This window comes from Abramis brama (assembly GCF_963993115.1).
Source record: "Abramis brama genome assembly, chromosome: 10".
In the NCBI taxonomy this organism is placed as follows: Eukaryota; Metazoa; Chordata; class Actinopteri; order Cypriniformes; family Leuciscidae; genus Abramis; species Abramis brama.
In genome coordinates, this window is record NC_139972.1 from 19,123,266 (window position 1) to 19,141,572 (window position 18,307).

Below are 18,307 nucleotides of genomic sequence, written 5' to 3' on the forward strand. Positions count from 1 at the left end.
ATAAAATACTTTTTGGCAGTCAACCTCTTTATTAGGCTGCTGATTTCCTGTATCAACTAGTTCACTTTCAGTACACTGTATCAACGTGTCACTTTCATGCACGTAAGCTGCAGATGTATGACTCCATCAATAACTGGGTGAGTGAATTTTCTGGATTCCTAAGGAAATTAGGAATAAAGCAATTTCTGAAGTCGTGACGTGATTACAAGCTTCTCTTATTCAAGTGCTTTGCTGTTGGAAAGAATAGAAATCATGAGGACACCAGGTTTCTTGGGGAAATCTTATTAAAGCCAAAATCTATTGAAAATAATTAATTTTGAATAAAATTATCTGATTTGTTGACAACCATTATAAACATTTACAGATCTATCTATATAGTAGGCTAGTTGACGATTCTGGATTTTCAGTCAAATACATGCTGTTTTACTTTTTTACTTTACTTTAAGGTGATCAAGGTGACAAGGTGATCTAGCTTTTGTGGAAAAAAATCATTCCTGTCACAGCAACAACTGTTTTCCCCTCCGCCATGTTAAAGTTTATGGCACACCAACTCGGAAACTTGGGTATAAAAATTATCTGTGAGTTTCCCAGTAGTAAATGGCAAGGGCGTTCATGTCCTATTTCCATTTCCATTTATTTCAGTCAGATTTTGTTTTTATCAACTAGCTAGTCAAATGTGCAGCTTTAAGTGGTCAGAAGTTATTGACATGTTAGAACGATAAAGAATCATGGATAAATGAGTAATAAAGAGTGAGATGTGCTTGATATTAAAAATAGTTAATAAAAGTGCAGTATGCCATGAAAGAGAACTCAAATTCAGTAGGCCTACTCACACACTGACAGCCAGCTTTCTGTGTTCACCCAGAGACAAAGATAAATATAACAATAACAATAAAGATCTAAAAACTGTTCTAAGGGCTCACACTATAGGCACGGTTGCCTTACGTACTGAGCCCGAGTGCGATTGTCCTTTCGCTAATACACTGCCTGCCTAACAGATTTATAATTTATGCCATGCAGTGATTTTCCCTTTTTACAGAGGATTACGGAGGCAGCTGACGCAAATGGTGGAATTTGCGGCTTTATTTGCAAACTACAACAATTCCTGTTTATCAATACAGTAAATCGAGAACCATACCAGACCCGTTATAAATCTAAATGTAGGCCTACTTGAATTAAATTAATTGAATAGTGTAATAGCCAAGTAGTAATAAAGATTTTAGCTGTCGTAATGATAACAGTAGCGCGTAAAAAAATAGTAAAATAATTGTTCCTTGCTCTGGCACGGTTAGCGATCACACTTATGCGAACTGTGCCCAGGCCCAGTCGAACCATGCAAAAGCCCACCCTTTCAAGCGGGCCAGAACAAATGAACAACACCGGGCGCGATATTTTATCCCTGATTGGTCTGATGACCTACCCCAACCCCACCCCTAAACCTACCCGCCATTGGGGGTCTGATGACCTACCCCTAACCCCGCCCTAAACCTACCTGTCACTGGGGTTAAGACCAATCAGGGATGACTTCCCTAATGAATATTCATGAGTCTTCCCCTACCATCCTGGGGAAAAAAATATGGCCACCCGGGCACGGTGTGGAGCGATCACACTACACTAGTCAAACAAAACCAGACTTTGAGGGTTAATTGCGCTTGGGCACAGATCAGATCACCTAGAGTACACGCTAAATCCAGGGGTGTGAAGTAATGAATTACAAATACTCACGTTAGTGTAATTAAGTAGCCTAGGCTATTTTTTATTTAATTTTTTCAGAAATTGTACTTTTTTGAATATTTTTAAAATTGTGTAGGCCTACTTTTACTTTTACTTGAGTACATTTTAAGTGATGTAGCCTATCGGTACTTTTACTCCGCTATTTTGCTTCCGTTTGTGGTCTGTAGCCTACTCATTACATACTTGTTTTAATTTTATTTTTGGATCGAGTAATCGGTCTCGTGACTGTGTCGTCAAATCAAATTCTGCATAGAAAACTTTTACCACTATACCTGCTGTTAATCATGGCTGCTGTAGAAGTGCATTCTTCAAGCATCAATTCAATCGAGATCAGCGTCTTCCTTTAATATGCTAGGTAGCCTACATTTCTTCTTAATAAATTATCTTTATATAGGCTAGCCTATCTACAGGGCCTGACATTTTATGTGAGATTGGGGGTATTGCGTACAGTGTGGCCTAAACTCCCTCAAGTGCCACGTTCATAATGCGCGTAGCCTAAATGCGGTGAATTCCCGCTCCCATTTACTTCATATAGCCCAGGGGTCGGCAACCCAAAATGTTGAAAGAGCCATATTGGACCAAAAAAAAAAAAAAAAATCTGTCTGGAGCCGCAAAAAATTAAAAGCCTTATATAAGCCTTATAATGAAGGCAACACATGCTGTAAGTGTCTATATTAGCTTTATTAAGAAGGCTACAAATAACGTTACATAATGAGCATTCTTCATGATTAAATGTTTATTTTCCCTGCAGCACATCCTGGAGAGAATGACGCACCACGTGACTACGGTTAACGGTTACGGTTAACTTCCATTATAATTTGAATGTATTATGTTTCGTTTTATTTATTCGTGTATTATTTTTACAACGTTGAAAAACTTTAACCCTTTCACACGCAAGTTTAAAATATTCTGACTGACCCCCCCAGCGTGAGTTTTTCAAGGCGACCGTGTGTCACTTTATGGTTTCCATGGTGACGCGTCATTGCTTGTCACGTGACACCGCAGCAACAACAGAATGAATGATGATCTGCTTTTATGTCATTTTTCCTTTTTTATTCAAAATATTCACAAATTTGTTAGATATGGCATGAAATATCTGATATTCCGATTGTCAAATATATGCAAGTGGAAGTGTTTTGTTGTTTAAACACCTTTATAACGATCGCGTTAGTTGAGCTGTATGCGCGATGGGCGCCGCCATCTTAGTTTGTGCCGCAGACGCAGTTCAGAGAATCGGATCTGTTGGATTTACAACACGTGAATTCATCCACTTCTCCCGAAATACATAAAAGTAAGTGGCTGGTGAACTGGGAGAAGAATAGAGTAAACTTTAAAGTTACTTACACAATGTGTATCTGATATGAATAAAACGTGTCTAATTATAATGGAAAGGATTATTATTGCCTCTTCTTTTAACATAAGTGTGTATTTTACAAACTCTAAATGTATTGTTTTTTTAGTACTTATATGTCTGAAACCTAAAATAAACATTATGCGGTTGAAAACACTGAAAAGTTGTGCTATATGACAGCTTTGAGCGCGCCTGTCTCTGGCTCAGCGCCAGCCAACGCGCGAGAGCACATTTGAATTTAGCAGTTGATCACGTCATGCACTGACCGTTCTAATCACACCGATGTGATCGTACGTGCGAAAGGGTTTTAAGAATGTTTGTCATGTTTTTCCTCCTACAGAAATTATATTAAAACAAAAAATATTTTTTCCATTTTCATATTTTTGAAAAAGCTCCAGGGAGCCACTAGGGCGGCGCTTAAGAGCCGCATGCGGCTCTAGAGCCGCGGGTTGCCGACCCCCGATATAGCCTATAGAGAGACACGCGTGATCTGTGCACTGCTGAGTCTCTCCCTTGTGCTTGTAATGCAGTGTCACTTGGAGAAGTCAGCAGCACTTTGACTCTTGAGGAGTTTAGTATGAGCGCGCGATGCTCGCTGTGAAGGTGGGGACATATGGAGTCAATATAATGCCGCATAGTTTTGCAAAATAATAAATTATCGCAAAAGAAAATAAAGTTTTGCTCACAAAAATAAAGTTTTGAGGAAAGAAAAAATGTTTTGCTCACAAAAAAAAAAGAATGGCAATGGGGAAAAAAGTATATATATATATATATATATATATATATATATATATATATATATATATATATATATATATATGTATATATATATAAAGATTTGCAAAATAAAATGAAGTACTGCAAAAAGAAAGATATAATGTGGAAAATCGCTAGACGTACAGTAGCCTATAGGGGCCTACAGGCCAAAAGTTTGGAAACATTACTATTTTTAATGTTTTTGAAAGAAGTTTCTTCTGCTCATCAAGCCTGCATTTATTTGATCAAAAATACAGAAAAAAATTAATATTGTGATATATTATTAGAATTTAAAATAATTGGTTTTCAATTTATTATACTTTAAATTATCATTTATTTCTGTGATGCAAAGCTGAATTTTCAGCATCATTACTCCAGTCTTCAGTGTCACATGTGACATCCAGTCTATCACATGATCCTTTAGAAATCATTCTAATATTCTGATTTATTATGAGTGTTGGAAACAGTTCTGCTGTTTGATGAATAAAAGGTTAAAAAGAACTGCATTTACTCAAAATAAAAAAAAAATATTTTCTAATAATATAAATCTTCTTTACTATACATTTTTTCAATTTAACACATCCTTGCTGAATAAAAGTATTGATTTATTTCAAAAAAAGAAAGAAAAAAATTACTGACCCCAAATTACTGACCAGTGTATATTGTTGTTACAAAAGATTACTTTTTTTTTTTTTTTACTTTTTTTTTACTTTTTATTCATCAAAGTATCCTAAAAAAGTATCACAGGTTATGAAAAAATATTAAGCAGCAGAACTGTTTCAAACTTTGATAATGAATCATCATATTAGAATGATTTCTAAAGGATCATGTGATAGACTGGAGTAATGATCCTGGAAATTCAGCTTTGCATCACAGAAATAAATGATCATTTAAAGTATAATAAATTGAAAACCAATTATTTTAAATTCTAATAATATATCACAATATTTTAAAAAAAATCTGTATTTTTGATCAAATAAATGCAGGCTTGATGAGCAGAAGAAACTTCTTTCAAAAACATTAAAAATAGTAATGTTTCCAAACTTTTGGCCTGTACTGTAACTGTGGTTCAGTGAATTCTGGATGACTGCCACAGGCAGTGCAAAGCACTAGTGGATAATCGCTGCGGATAATCCACACATGATAGGCCTAGGCTACTTTATGTTGGTTGAATACAGTTCTAAATACACTATATTTCTTAGTTGTTGTTTTTTTACTTGTGTAGCCTATACAATTTTACCAACATTTAAAGTTGTTTAACCAACATTTTCGATGAAAACATTCAACTTTAAAAAGTAACATTTTTACTCACGTGTGATAAACCATTCTTTTCCACCGAAATGGTGCTGATTCTCGTAAAACTGTGTTGCCGAAACACGTGATTGGCTGTTTCTCTGTGGTTTTTCATAGCCGAAAGAGCATGACCCAGCCACTGGACCCATGGTTCCATAATCAACCATGGAACAAATTAACCCCCAAAAAAGACCCAACTGGCTCAACCCACGTTTGAGTAGGAAATTAAACCAGTGCAGAGTGTTCTAGCCAGTTTCTTTGTTTTGACATACATTCTTAAAAATATGTGAAAGCTCTTTATTCACTGCCTGACAAAATAGGGAAATTAATTAATTAACTGTAGGCCTACTGCCCATTATTAAACAATAGATGGCGCAGTTGAGATGAATGATGGCTTTTGCTCATTCAGAAGTAGATTCATTGTAGCCTAGTAGACATACTGTTAGGACAAGACAGTAAACATATATTTTGGGAGTTTTATTTCTCAGCTAATGTCTCAACAAATCTAGAATTTTCAGCTTGTAAACAAAAATATTGACTATTGATTTTAATTGACTATTATTGTGTAGACCTTATTCAGGACAGGTTTGTTCTTTCAGTAAATCATTTGTTTAAAACATAATTAATAATAATAAAAACGCATCCAAAATCAAACAGTTGGTAAATATTCTTATAAATAAATATTCTTAATTATTTTGAGCTAATAACACATTTACTGGTAAAAGAAACTGCATGAATAAGAAATATATAATCACTGCATTCTAACAAAAGTTGATCATCCCAGCCTTGACGCAGTTGGTTGACATTTATCAGTCCAGAGAACAGTAAGTCTGAATTTCATCAGCAATGTGACAAGTATACTGTACCTTAGGAAGTCAATCTGTTACCCTGTTTTGTTAAGCCTTAGCTTGTGCAACACAACAAGAGTCATATAAAATCAAATGACTGAAACAATTACTATCATCATGATCTGAAGCGACAATTGCTTTAATCAATCGCAGTCCAAATAATTTGAGTTATTAGATCTTTATCTTGTTACTTTTTGCCTGTGTTTTCCTCTGTTTAAAACCAAACACATAATGCACATTCTTGAACTCAGGAGCAATTTGGTGATGATCTGTGCATTCTATATCATGATGGGTCAACATGTCACAAGGCAAGAGTGATGAAGTGGCTCGGAGATCATTGCATTTAAATTTTGGATCCGTGGACCGTGGCAGGCAACTTCCCAGATCTTTATCCCATAGAGAACCTGTGTTCAATCCTCAAAAGAATCTATCACAAACTGTGATACTAAACTGTGAGCACTAATAATGCATGAATGGATTGCCATCAGCAGGATTTGGCCCAGAAGCTGATATCCAGCATGCTGGAGCAAATTGCAGAGGTTATGAAGAAGAATGGTCAACACTGTAAATATTGACTCTTTGCATATATTTAATCTTTTTGCAGGTAAAAGCGTTTAAAACTTTTTGAAATGCTTATTGTTTTCCAGTCGGCTATAGAAAAAAATATAAATAAATAAAAGTTTTCCAGCATATAAAGATATGAAAAAAATCTACAAATAAAGAAGCATGCAGCAAACTTTGCAAAAACACAAAATCAATGTCACTGCCAAGGCTGTAAAACAGTAATATTATGAAATATGATTGAAATATTATTTAGATAAAAAAATAAACTTTATATTTGAATATACTGTATCTCAATGTCATTTATTCCTGTGATGGCAAAGCTGAATTTTCAGCAGCCATTCCTTTAGTGTCACATGATCCATCAGAAATCATGCTGATTTGGTGCTCAAGAAACATTTCTTATTATTATCAGAGTTGGAAACGGTTTAAACAGCTAATAACGTTTTGGAAACGTTTTCAGGTTTCCTGATATAGAAAGTTCAACAGAACAGCATTTATTTGAAATATAATCTTTTGTCAGCGGAGTTAATGCATTTCTCAATATTGTTCACATCCTCATTTTATTTTAAATTTAGCAATGCAGAAGATCCATTGACATTCATATATATTTTATGCAGATTATTATTATTTTATCCAGATGCATTTTGAATCAAGTTTCCAGCACCAGAATGTACTAGCGTACAGTGACCAGCTGGAGGAGTGGTGCACATTTATTCGATATAACCATGTTTGTCTGGCAATGGGTCTGCTACATGAATGAATGAACGAACAGGCCGTGTGTTTAGGACCATGGGGGGAAGGGTGTGTGTGAGCGTCCGCCGCAGCAGCCCTGCCCAGCCTATTCTTTCTCCTGACGTCCTTCCTTGATGCCAGTGTCACACGCTGCTGGGGATGAACATTTTACAGCGACTGTACAGTTTTTATGTTTGGGAACATTGACATTCCCTGCCTCTTCGAAAAGGATATTGTTCAGTGGTCTTTGTTGGGACGGGAGTGTGCTCGAGATACGCTTAATAGATTGTATTTCGTATTGTAGGCTATCCGCTGTTGTTTGTTTATTTATTAATATATTGTTTTCCTGGAAATGTACACAGATGACTCTTTGAAGGGGACGCTGCGTCCGTGGGAGTGGTTTATTTTCTCTGGACAAGCCAGACTCATTGAAAAAAATGAGGATGTTTTTCCCTGTTTGATGCTGCGGTAGCTAATTTTTTCTTTTCCTCTTCTGTTCTGCTTTTGTTTTCTTTCTGTCTGTCTCGTGGTCTACAATCGTTGACGGCGTAATCTTTAGGATTCAACATACATTTCTGTAAAACAGAGACTGTATGGACTGTTGGATGGAAAATTGTCGTTTAGCTAAGTACAAAATGATCTATTGTTCCGGCTAGCCAAACCTCCACAGACATGAGCATCATATAGCTTTTTATTTATTTATTTATTCTATCTTTGTTCACTTCCCATCAGCATTGCGTATAAAATCTAGTAAACTTGACCAAAAATGAGGATTGTTTAAGGAAAAACGCTGTATTGGTGGTCGGAGAGGGCAGCGATAGCCTCGCGATACTGGCTCGGCTACGGACTGCTTCTCCTGTCTGTGCTGATTCAATTAGCAACTCTACACGGACCGCTGAAATAAACCCAGTATTGCTGTAAACTGAAGCTCCAGGGACGATGTCCTCACGCGCAGCGCTGCAGCCTGGGAACGACAGGAATGCAGACCACGTAAGTTAAAAGCTTTCTTACGTCATTTGATTAGAACGTTTGTCGTCAAAATTGGCGATAGGAAGTGAGACTCGTTTATGCGAATCGGTTCTTTCAAAACAGTTCGCTTCAAAGAAATGGTTCAAAATAACATTATCAGCTACTCCTGTACGTCATCACGTAATTATTACGACATTCTAGAATGACACATTATTAAATGTGCTGTTTAGTAACATATTGCTGTTTATTACGTTTTTTCCTATTCGTTTTTAACAACAATGGTGTTTTTTGTAATTTCACGTGTCCTAGTTCAGTTGTTGCAGCCACGATTCAGCTCATAAAGAGTCGAAAACGAAATAGGTCTATAATTTGTATTGACGTTAAATAATTAATTTACATTTGACAAAAAATGTTGTTGTTTTTTTATGTGTGGATAATTAAACTGCCATACAGTCATACTTGTGTGACATAGCCTATAACACGTAATGTCCATTAGTGATATTTCTGTTATTTGGCTATTAAAGTATCTTTATTTGCCCGTTTGTCAATTCATCGGTTCACTTCAAATGCTCTTATCATCAGTAGACTAGGCTACTCAGTTCGTAATATGAGTCAGATAGGACCGAAAAAGAGTAATCGGTTCTCAAGAACCGCGCTAACAATTCATAAACTAATTCAGCCGGACCGATTTTCCGAACCAGTTCAGCCGATTCATTGAAAATATTCGAGTCTAGACTCGTTAATCGCTAGTAAAGAGCATTGGCATGAAGCCAGAAATGATCTTTACGGAGCTCACCTGTAGTTGTTAGTTGTGTTTGTGTGTCTGTTTGTGTCTCAATTATTTCATAAACTAAGGAGATACATTGACTAAAACATGAATTTTAAAACGAACAACGTCCTGCCACTCCCTGAAAACACTGTCACAAATGACATATTGACACTATTGAGGGTATATCTACAACGTTTTTATTGTTTAGATCATGGAGAAAGGGACTCTTTTACAGACCTTCAATTGGGTTTAATTTGTGGAAGATTCATTTGCAACCTATGTTAGGCCTATTCGTGTCCTGGTGCAAAATGGTACTTGTGTACTTGTATGTGATTTAAAGTAAACCCACTTCTTTGTGAATCAGTGTGAATTCAGCTTTCAGAGGCCGAGCTATCTATCGATAAACAGGGCTATAAACCATCAATATTCAGATTAGTGCTTGATCAATTTCATTTTACTGTTGCCCTTCCCCAGTCTGGAATATTTGGTGACATCTTTGTGCATTTGCCAAAATGGAATAACATTTTTGTTGTATTTTAATTGAAAGCTTAAAAAGTTGCCTTTGGTTTATGATGTGCACATGCATATGTGAACAGGTTCCCGGCATTTTATGACAACATTCTTAACACACAGAGCATATCAAAACAACACAAAACCATGTTTGCAAGGTAACAAAGCTAGGTCAGTATTATTTAAGTGCACAGGTTATAAAATTGAAAGTTGTGTTTTTTGTCTACTTACAAACGTGTATACCAGTTTATTTTATTAAAAAGTAGTCAAATTGACTTGTGCATTATACATTTTAAGTCATGAAAAGACTGAAATGTAAATTAGAAGGCACGTAGCTTTTGAAGTGAGTTATTGATGTCAGAATTTTCTTTTATTTGGTTCCTTTCATAAGATCTGTTTCTGGAATTTGTTTTCATAATGTGGCAAACAGCAACAAGTATTTATCTGTGGCCAATCATGGACTGTTGCAAATATGTCTTTCACACATTTTGTAAGAACTGCTTCTCTATTTCCTCCTCAGACTGTCACATAACTTGTGTGCTGTGTATTTACTGTTACCAAAGCTCTTTATAAGTGGGATTTCATGTCAGGTGTCCATTTACCTGGCTTGGGTATTAAATAGTTCTTTAGGAGATGTAAAATACATCTGCTGTACACATCACATTTCAGAATTTGATTGCTTTGGAGGAAGTTGATTGCTTGTATTTATTGCTACTGTAATCTAAAGTCGGATTATATGTTATTACAAAAACTATTAAGACAAAGGGATCCCTAAACAGCGACTTAGTGGAGATGGTCATAGACTGAAAAATAAAGTAGCATACATAAAGAAAAAGGAGTGGTTGGATACATGAATGATTGAAGATAATTGAAAAGTTTGCATATTTTGCTTCAGTTATCCAGCACCTCTGCCAGCACAGACATAAACAGTGTGGCATTGCAACACAGAGGCACTGCAAGACCTTCTAATCTAGAATGATGAGAGCTGATGTGAAGGGATGAGATAGCGAGCAAAGCAAACACAATAGGAAATGTGTCTACCGATCTGGGAGGTTATTAAAACTCTCTGTCTAGCCATGGAACAAAAGTGGAACGATGATGTCGGAACAAGAGTGGAACGATGATGTCAAAACATAGAGCCTGCAAGTGAATCCACAGATTCCATTTAGGGCAGAGAAACATCATGTTGTCTGTCAAATACAGGTTGTGCGAGGACCGAGTCAAGAAGGAAGCCCAGAATGTTCAGTACATCTAAGGGCATATGTGAAAATGAATTCATGTTCATTTGCGAGGTCAAATTTTTTCTATAATTGCAGCCGTCTTGATAACCATCACATTGTAACAGCTTATCCAAGGAAAAAGGTACGGGTGGAAAATAAGATGTTAGAATTGCATCATTTTGTTTGACTTGACCTAGACTCTGTAAATTCACGCAAATGTTGATTTTGATTATGTGAAGAAGCTTGCAGCTTTCACAGAGGAGCAGACACTTTAAATGATGTCTATATCAGCTATAATTATACGATAATTATTCATGTGTTAGCTACTGTGTGGACGTTTAACTTATGCTGAAATGTCGAAACATCAAAAGAGGAAACTGATTGGTAAAGTGCGAAATTGTTCACGCAATCGACTTCCTCATTGCTGATCTGTTACGTGTTTTTACACTCTAACACATCATTTACAAAGACATATTTTCAGTGTTTAGAGATTTGGCCCTTCCAGTCACAGTGAGGTAATGAGGAAAAGGATAGATAGGCTACTGTTATTCTTCTATACATAAGAGCTAATGATATGATAAGAATATGATTCCTAAAATTCTGGATGATTCTGATAAGCTGATAAATGGAATTCTGCTGCATTGTACTATTTTGTCAAAATAAATTTCAATTAAAATTTTAACAGTGACCGATACAGATTTCTAATATTGGCTAATAACTGATGTACTGATATATTGTGCAAAGGTGCAGTCACATCTGCAAATCTCCTGTTTGACAGTGACTTATGTGTGGGTGGTGCTTCATATATCACTACAATACTACTAATGAATGGACAATGGACTTTTTTTGCCCATGAAATTTCGCTAATGTGACCGCACCTTAAGATGAATAACAAGTCTGCAAAACCATGTGCTGTTCCTGGATGTGTAGCACCTACCGCACTTCACATCATTCTGAAGGATCCCAGTGTTGGCTGAAGTTTATTTTCAACCAGATCTGTCTTTATTTTAATGTGATAGTAACAATTTGATTGTTTTATCTGTGACAATTTAATGAACTAATTGCATGAAATTAATGAAAAATGAAAGATTTTTGTTGAATGATGGAGTTATGCAAACTATATTGCACCCAGTCTCTTATTTCCCTTCCATAGAATTCTTAAAGGGACAGCAGCAACAAACAGCTCGTTTAAATCTAAAGAGAGGGTGGAAATGGTTGTTAAAGTCTGTCAAATAATTCATTTATATTATGACCCCTTCAAGAGAAACAGTAACACACTATCACACCCTTTAAAAGATAGTTGTAACTGGACATTATACCTCCACTTTCAGCCAAAAGAAATTCACTGAGCGGATTGGTTTTTCATTGTTCCTCAGTAAAGCACGAAAGCTGATCCAATGTAAAGTTCAGATAGTCAGGGGTACCGCACGCCTGGTGGCTTTTTTTTTTGAGGAACCAGTGAAACCTAGGCCTAGACATTCATGTTCTGAATAAAGAGGTTATTGTGTCTGCTGTGAAGAAAGCAAAGAAACTGAAGTTGAAGGTGCATCTTTTATAAAGAGCATTTGCTTCTTGGTTGGTCTAAGTCTGTGGCGTGTCTTGTTCATAGCACTACTAGTTTGTTGTGTTAATGTTACCGTGGTAAATATCCAGTCCAGTATATCAGTGTCTTCAAGTCAGCCCAAGTTAATGCATTATGTTGTCCACCACAATGCAGTTATCATTTGGTTTGGCCAGCTACTACAAGTAAAACATGTTTATCTAGTCGAACCTTTAACTCTGAGCATGTTTTTGAATCAAGAGTGTGTTTAGACCATGAGCAACAATCACACAATCAGCATGTTTTTTGTGCTAGTCATTGTGGAAGTATTGTGGCACCCCCTGTTTCGTTGCCAAGCCAATAGTTGCTCTTGACAACTGATATTGATGTTGTCTCCTTGTGTATTTGGCTTATGTGTGTGCGGGCACATGAGGGGGTTATGTTACTAGTTGATGGGGAGGGGGTTTGCGGAGTGCGGTTAGCAGATGGGCCTCAGCTGGGGCTTTTTGTTTGGCTCTCTCATCTGATGCCAAGGTGAGACTTTTGCTCTGTAGTCATGAGGATTGCACCATTAGTTATTCAGATGTTTCACTCATGACAGAGACACTTACTTAAGGGTAACAAGTAGCATAGGGGCTAATAGCATTTCAGTCACAAGGCCTGAGTCGGTGTTGAGGCAGTGTTTTAGAATCTGGTAATCTGCTGAATAGAGAAAGATTGCATGTTCATTTAAATATATGAATCTCACAATAACCATGTGAATTATCCATTTTTGAAATTAACCTGTCAAAGTAGGACGGTCATTTATGTGTTTAATTAAAAATGCTATTCTGACGTGCTGAATAATTTATCACAGTAAATTGCCAAAGATTTCCAGATTAAATTTTATTCCGATTCACAAGCTCTTGATTTGTTTAACTCACAAAAACTATGTAAATTATCCGTGTTAACATAAATCTTTCAAAGTGGGACTGTCATTCAGCTAAAATGTTATCAAATTAATTGCATGATATGCTGGATAATTAATAACAGTTATTATGCAGGGCTGGGTACTGATGCAGATTTCCAGAATCAGTTTGATTCTGATTCACTAGCTCTTTATTTGATTTTAATTTTGATTCATTTATGTATATTTCAGTTATGTCCATTTTGCTTGTGAGGAAATTCTTTCTCTGCTAATGCTGCAAATCATGTAGAGAATTGGGCTACACTGGTTACGTAGCATGTTCGTGTTTGCATGTAGCCTGTTCATTTTGTGGCAGATAAGCAAATCTTTAAGTAGACATTACAAAAAGTGGCTTTAGAAGTCAATATATTGTTTGTTTTATTTCCTTGTCAGTGAACCATAAGCCTATAAAGAGTGAACAAACCAATAAAGCCTTTTACACTGAACCTGTTTAAGAAGCCTACATCTTTGTTGCAAGCATTTACTCTGGAAGCCACACCAGAAAACTGTTACAAAAGGAAAGCAAAACATCTATCTAAGACAGGAAACCAATGCACGTTTGAGTTTTGGCTGGGTTCTTCACACCTGGCTCAAGCGTACACCTGTTTCCCCACAGACTTTTATCTCACATCAACACAATATTGCATAGTGATGTTGTGAACGACTAAAACTCATTGTTGTGCATTAATTTCAAGGAAACGCTGTGAAAGAAATCAGCACAGAGGAAACTGGTTTGCTGCAATGCCAAATGCAAAGCTTCACAGGGCAGGGCAGGACATAGACCCCTGTAAATGGATTTTGGGAGTAAGTCATAAGATGCAATAGCAGGATGTGTGTCTGGATGGACTGACCCTGACCCATCTCTACCCCCTTCACGTGTGCTTCTATCCTACCATGAGCAGGATGCAGGCTAGATAGGCGGTCTATTGTCTCAGTCTGGGGTGGGACTCTAGAATCATGTTATTATATGGAATTATGTCTTGGGCGCTGCATAGTCCTACCAGGTCTAGATCAATACATATTTTTTAAATCTGCAGTTATAATTAAAGGGATAGTTCACCCAAAAATGAAAATTCTGTCATTCATTACTCACCCTCATGTCGTTTCAAACCTATAAGACTTTCTTTCATCTTCGGAACACAAATTAAGATAATCTGAGAGCTTTCTGTCCCTCCATAGACCGCTATGCAACTACCACTTTGAAGCTTCAAAAAGGTCATAAAGAGATTGGTTTTACAATCTATAATTAGTCCAAATTTTCTGAAGAGAAACGATCGCTTTATGTGATGAACAGATTGAATTTAGGCTTTTATTCACATAAAACATTCATCAACGCACACATCAGTTGAGGTAAGCGGAAGCTCAAGCATGTCTGCTTGACGTGCGAAAACCAATGAGGTTAATTCTCATGTTACGCAGCACGTCTGAGCTTCTGCAAGAACCAATGAGGTTCATTCTCGTGTTACGCAGCACGTCTGAGCTTCTGCAAGAACCAATGAGGTTCATTCTCGTGTTACGCAGCACGTCTGAGCTTCTGCAAGAACCAATGAGGTTCATTCTCGTGTTACGCAGCACGTCTGAGCTTCTGCAAGAACCAATGAGGTTCATTCTCGTGTTACGCAGCACGTCTGAGCTTCTGCAAGAACCAATGAGGTTCATTCTCGTGTTACGCAGCACGTCTGAGCTTCTGCAAGAACCAATGAGGTTCATTCTCGTGTTACGCAGCACGTCTGAGCTTCTGCAAGAACCAATGAGGTTCATTCTCGTGTTACGCAGCACGTCTGAGCTTCTGCAAGAGGTTTGTTCTCTCGCATCAAGCGGGTTTAGTTGAGCTTCTATTAATGTTCGCTGATCAATGTTTATTAGGGGTGTAACGTACGCAAAAATCACGGTTCGGTACGTACCTCGGTTTTAAAGTCACGGTTCGGTTTATTTTCGGTACAGTAAGGGAAAGAAATGCAAACATTAAACTGCAGGTTGTTTATTACTATAAACTTTTTTTTAACAATTTGTTTACACTTTTTTAAACACTTTTTAATAAAATATAATAAAATATATATAAAATAAAAAAAAGAATAAGAAATAAAATACTGCTGCAAAGTTCTCCACTAAATAAAATACTCTCAGTCTCAAACCAATATCACATAATAAAATATAATGAAAAATATAAATAAATAACTATGATTGCAGTGCAGCATTACCAATCCCAGCTTGTAGGCCTGCTCATATTTAAAAATTAAGGCTGGGAATCGATTAAAAAAAATGAACTAATTAATTGCACAATTTGCTGTAATTAATTGCAATTCCTCCAAGCTTGTTATCATCAATAATTAAACTTAGAATCACCTAATTAAATGAAACACCAGGGGAAAAAAGGAACAGAAAATAGCCCTATATTAAAATAATATTAAACATACATATATTAATGTATTATTATTTTTCAATAATCAATCAACATAATCAATTTAAGATTTTTTTTTTTTTTTTTTTACTAATTATCAAAATAAAATATAGTCCTACAAAGCTATTATTACCAGAGCATGTGATCAGAGCAGGTCATTTTACCATTGTTGCCAACATATACCAGCTCAGCAAACAGAAGACTACTACTGAGAAATTTCACCTTATTTGAGCGGACTTTGCTTTTACAGTGCGTGATCGGTACATGATTGGAGTGTTTGGGCCGTTAACGACTGAGCAGAACGCGCAGCGCAAACACGGAGTCGAACATTGAACATGAGCAGAGAGCGCAGCACGGAACGGAGAGTGCGGCGGCGGCGCACACGGAGCGGAAAAGCTTTTTTTACGACGGGTAAAACCAGAGAATGTAAAACTTTAGAATCAGCTGCAGGGCGGGATTTGCGCTGAACGCGGAGACTTCCGCCACTTAATATGTTCGTGTGGAAGTCTGGAAACACGAAAATGGTCTATGTTCCGCACACAAAATATTGCATTCGGTCATTCGGTACACACGTGCACCGAACCGAAAGCCCTGTAACGAAACGGTCCGGTACGAATACACGTACCGTTACACCCCTAATGTTTATATGTGAAAAAAAATCCTAAAGTCAATCTGTTCATCATATAAAATGATTGTGTCTCTTCAGAAAATTTGGACTAAACTGCTCGATTTGTATGGATTAATTTTATGATCTTTTTATTAACTTTTTGTGTCAAAGTGGTAGTTGCGTAGCTGTCAATGGAGGGTCATAAACTGCTCAGATTTCATTAAAAAATATCTTCATTTGTGTTCCAAAGACGAACGAAAGTCTTACGGGTTTGGAACAACATGAGGGTGAGTAATCAATGAAAGAATTTACATTTTTGGGTGAACCAACCCTTTCATCTCTTGCATGTTGTTGAACTATACAGACTTCATCTCTAAATGTACATGATACACACATTATTGAATATTTGAAAGATTAAAGAAGAGTCACCTCTCTGTTTCGTAGCAAAAGCACAATGTAATATTTAGTGTTGCTTGCAGAAAGTTTGTATTCAAAATCCAGTAATTTCGATAGGAATCCATACAGTCGGAATTTGAAGATTTTATTTGTGTTCAAGTTGGTCATGAGAATTCACTCCGTTGAAATCTGCTTGGTTTGAAAGTGACTTCTGTGTGAGGAGTGCTTTATGCATTGCTACACTATTGACTGTGAATAATAGATTTTTTGGCCACAACATTTTGCTAACATGACCACACCTTAAATTACATTTTTGCAAAAATCAGACTGGTGTGACTTTGGGTGCAATAAAGCGTTTGCATGACTTTAGTCAGATGTTAATCAAACTTTTAAAGTGCATGTAAACACTAAGTGGGAGGAAACTGAATATCTAAATGCATCATAATGTATTGTTCATTATAGCAAGGTGCTTTCTTCCCCCATCTAAGCCATCTATTTCAGTGACATATTGCTTTCACTGAGAAACCCTCTTCCTCTACACCCTGCCCCCCACCTTCTCATATAAATTGCAAGGGCAATCAGACAGAGAGCAGCAGTGGAACAATCAATGTGTGTGTGGCTTGGACAGGGTGGGGCAGTGGGCGGTGGTGGAGGAGGATGGGTGGGTGACAGGCGATGAGGTCTATGTCAGCATGAAATGGTCAAACTGTTGGGAATAGGGGGTGTGGGGATGTAGGGTCACTAAAAGAGCCTTATTGGTGTGAAAAGATGTTTCCATCACTAAAATTTGAGCTCATGAGACTATAGAAAATATATCCCCTCATAAAGATGTACTATGCAATATATCCTTATACTCTAGAATATAGAATGTACAAGCAATAAATCCAGATATTTTTGGTCAGAATTCAAGAATAAGATGCATACGGTATTTGTTTTTTGATTATTCTGTACCCACATATAATGATCAGTGTCCGGCTGAGAATGCCACATGCGTCACATCGCATCAAGGTGCGAGTGCAGTTTAGTGTCGCAATGCATTCCTGGATAGATTAGATTTAAGACTTAAGATCTTTGAACAGCCAGACATGAAACATGTCAGCAATGTATAGCAAAGCAGAGATTAGCTTTTCTTGGAGAAACTACAAAAACTTATGCCTGAAGTATGTGGAGATTTGAAGCAGTGTTATTTTTAGTGTATACACTAAAATGAGTTTAATTTTTAGTCATTTTGTTTTGTGCTTTATTTTATATTTCTCTTTTGTTTTAATTTATATTTATTTGAGTTTTAAGTTGTAGTACTTTCATTTCAGTTATTTGAAAATAATTTTTCGGTTTAGGTTTTTCAGCTAATATTATATTTTATTTAATTTCAGCTTTATTTCAATTAACAAAAACTATAACAACACTGTTAAGTGTACCCATCTAAATCATTTTCTCACCTCTTTTTGATCCAGACATTTATGACATTCTTTCTTCTGTGGAAAACACACAAAAAACACACTTTTTGTTTTGTTTTTCATACAAGGAAAGTCAATCAGGTCTAATATTTTAAACCTTATTGACCTTCATTGTTTGGACAAAAAACGTTCTCCAAAATCTATTTTTATGTTCCAAAGTTATAAAGGTTTGGATTTGGAACGACGTGAGGGTGTGTAAATTATGACAGATTAT

General features: G+C 36.5%; 1 protein-coding gene across 9 annotated transcripts in view; it reads left to right on the forward strand.

Annotated features, from left to right (window-relative positions):
• The first annotated feature begins 7,386 nt into the window (after positions 1–7,386).
• mark4b (MAP/microtubule affinity-regulating kinase 4b) overlaps positions 7,387–18,307 on the forward strand; it is a 41,106-nt gene continuing 30,185 nt past the window's right edge. For 6 of the 9 annotated variants that reach the window (XR_014607968.1, XM_084126490.1, XM_084126495.1 and 3 more), the window contains exon 1: positions 7,418–8,268. Coding sequence is in view for 8 of the 9 variants with exons in the window: in XM_084126490.1 (XP_083982616.1) it covers positions 8,218–8,268 (51 nt within the window). In the remaining variant the exon portion in view is untranslated. Of the gene's footprint in view, positions 8,269–18,307 lie in introns of all 9 variants that reach the window. The other 3 variants (XM_084126489.1, XM_084126492.1, XM_084126491.1) reach the window with 2 other exon arrangements.